Source organism: Elephantulus edwardii, unplaced genomic scaffold (genome assembly GCF_000299155.1).
Source record: "Elephantulus edwardii isolate Elephantulus edwardi_28Jun2011 unplaced genomic scaffold, EleEdw1.0 scaffold00026, whole genome shotgun sequence".
Lineage (NCBI taxonomy): Eukaryota > Metazoa > Chordata > Mammalia > Macroscelidea > Macroscelididae > Elephantulus > Elephantulus edwardii.
The window spans coordinates 22,569,812-22,572,975 of NW_006399776.1; the positions used below are offsets into that span (position 1 = coordinate 22,569,812).

The 3,164-nt window shown below is 40.2% G+C and overlaps 1 protein-coding gene across 1 annotated transcript in view; it reads right to left on the reverse strand.

Moving 5' to 3' along the window:
* LOC102854889 (eukaryotic translation initiation factor 4 gamma 1-like) overlaps positions 1–2,780 on the reverse strand; it is a 5,552-nt gene extending 2,772 nt beyond the window's left edge. Inside the window, exon 1 of the mRNA XM_006883301.1 lies at positions 2,760–2,780. Coding sequence (XP_006883363.1) covers positions 2,760–2,780 — 21 coding nt within the window. The remainder of the gene's footprint in view (positions 1–2,759) is intronic.
* Positions 2,781–3,164: the final 384 nt, after the last annotated feature.

Below are 3,164 nucleotides of genomic sequence, written 5' to 3' on the forward strand. Positions count from 1 at the left end.
AGGACAGAGCGGAGTTTAGGGCTGTTGTACATAGGGTCGCTATGAGTCGCAGGCGACTCGACGGCACATAACAACAACAACAACAACAGTGTCCCCTTGCTCTGTTCTGATGACTGCCTCCTGGTTCAAATATAGGCTTCATATAAGCACAATCAAATGTTCTGGGATCCCCATTACTCTCAGAGTTAGCAACACTGTGTTGTGATCCAATACAGTCAAATGCCTTTGTATAGTCAATGAAACACAAATAAGACATTCTTCTGGTACTCTCTGCTTCCTGCCAAGATCCATCTAAAATCAGCTATAATATCCCTAGGACCATGGCCTCTTCTAAACCCAGCCTGCACATCTGGCAGTTCTCTGTTGATGTGTTGTCCCAGTCATTTTTGGATCTTTTTCAGCAGAATCTTTGGTTGCACGTGATATTAATGATATTGTTCAGTAATTTCGCCCTCTGTTGGGTCACCATTCCGTGGAACGAAAACAAATTAAAAGCTCTTCCAGTCAGTTGGCCTGGTGGTTGTCCTCCAGATTTCTTGGCACGACACACACCAAGGGTAAGTAGCAACACTGAATCTATTAGTCACTTGTATAATAGGGTAAATGTCTTTCATCTGCTCCTTTCTGTAAAATGTTTGTCTGCCAGATACTACTCTAAATCTGAGCACTCAAATTAAGACAGACTAGGAAGAAGAATTGGTCATCCACTTCCGAAATAACAGGCCTTTAAAAACCCTCCATACAACAGAGCACACTTAGACTAGCAAACATGGAAACTGAGACTGAGACTTCAAATATGAAACCACAAAGCAGGAGGAATAGCTGTAAGCAGACACTAGTGATTGTAACATGGAATTTGAGAGGCATAATTGTAGGAAATTGTACTTGTTAAGAGAGAAATGGAACACATAAATATTGACATAGTAGGTATTGACAAAGTGATGGGAAGTGATGGCTTGGCATGGGACATTTTGAATTAGATGATCATAAAATCTACTAAGCCTGAGATGAAAAGATGAGGAAAAGTGGGTTGCTTTTGGGCTGATAGTGACCCCAAATGACAGTAAAAGTGCCCAATAGGATTTCCAAGGCGTAAATCTCTACAGAAGTTGATTGTCACACCCTTTTCCCACAGAGTGACTGATGAGTTTGAACTACCTGCCTTCTGGTCACCAGCCAATTTATTTCAATCACTACATGACAAGGATTATCAGAAACTGGAAGAAGAATGTCACAGTTGCCCCCAGACCTGATCACTCCTTGAAGAAACCTGATAATGTATACCTCCTGATAAGGCTCTGGGCCTGATCACAAGTGCACACTCCCAAGTTCACTTACAGGACCCTGGCTACAAATTCTGAGCAAATTACCATCTTCCATTAACCTCCCTAAAAGCCCCTATAAAAAGAAACTGTCTTTGTCTGCATGCTTGATGCCATTTTGACCTTCTCTGCTCTCTGCTTGCAGTCACCTGGTGTCCCTCCTGGGTCTACTAATAAAGACCTGTTCACTACTTGGGACCAACTTCTTCTTTTCAACTCTTTTTTTCTATCTAACAGAAACTACCTAAGATTAGATCTTGACTTAATTGTGGCAAGAAAAGACTGATTCAGGTTGGAAGTTTTCAATCTAATTAAGAAGAATGAGTTTTAAAGCATCTTTGAAATATCTCAAATTATTTGCAAAATTTCATGGGGGACATTTATGTTTTCTATTAAGAGGATCACAGCTTCTTGTTGTTGTTGTTGTTGTTGTTGTTGTTGTTGTTATGTGCCGTCGAGTCACAGCATTCACTTTTTTTTCCTTTTCAAAAGTTTGTGAAACATTAAAATAGGTTACAGACCACTTAATTCTTTCATAGATGAAGGAAATATTAAACCTTTACATTCTAGGCATTTTCATTCTGTTATCTTTTCTTAAATTGGGCCCTCGGGCTTGGTTTTAATTGTTTTTGGTCAAATATTCTTCTAAGTGGCATAGCACTGGTCTGTCCACTTGCTGTACAGAGGTAACTCGTGGTTGCTGTGATGTTGAACACTGTGACACTAATGTCAAATGTGACAATGGTTACCTATGGTGGACAGTGTTTGGTGGATCTCTCCAATTAAACAAGCTTGGAAGCAGGACTGGCATCCACTTCCGAAATACCTTGCCTCCGGAAATCCTAAGGACTTGGAGATATGATGAAAGTTATACAAGTGTTCAGGTCTTTCATTCATAGGGTCGATATGAGTCATCTACAGCTTGACAGCACTTAACAACAGACAACAGTAGTGTGTTTAGAGGGCAGCTCTAAATTTTCTACCTTTCTTACCAAGAAACTAAAATGTTCAACATTTATGGGTAACAATTACTGAACTGTAACTATACACAGTTCCATCATGCACATATATAACATAACCGAATCTTCACAAGTAACTGCTGCAATGGGTGCGAGTGTATCAGAAATAATGAAGATAGCACAGAAGAGGGAAGTGCTCAGATCTGTTGTTTATAGAGTCGCTATGAACTGCATTTGACAGTACCTAACAATATATTCACAATAACTCCAGGCAAACACAAAATTTGTCCTAAATGGAAGAGCTAGTGGTATTGAGATTTTAATCAAACCTGCCTGACACCAGCCTTGGTTCTTCTGATGATCACACCTAGTTTTCCTCAAAAAACTCAAACTCAATTGTGTAGTCACCAGTCCTAGCTGACCCTCCAGCATGTTGAGGCTGTCAATTGCCTGAGAGGAGATTGCCCACTGATCAAACCTTCAGCTCATTCTGCTGCATGGTGGGAAGAGTAGAACTGGGCTCTGTGTTTTCAAGGGCTGATCTTTCAGATAAAGACGACCAAATCTTTGTTCCAAGCAGCCTCTGAATAGATTTTGAAGTTTTAACTTTTCAGTTAGCACCTAAGATTTTAAAATGTCATTGAGCCTGAGATTATCTAACAGTAAGAATCCATCATTGTGTAAGGGGGGGCCACAATCCAACATTTTGTAAGAGAAAAAAAAAAAAGCCAAAACTATTGAAAGTGGAAGAGAGGACTGGGGGAACAAGGATAATATGGGTTTACTTCGTCATTAACCAAGGCAGAAAACGCCCAGGAGGTACACGGATTAAGCTCTGGGATACAAGTTTAAAAAGTCAGTGGTTCTAATCCACCAGCCGCTT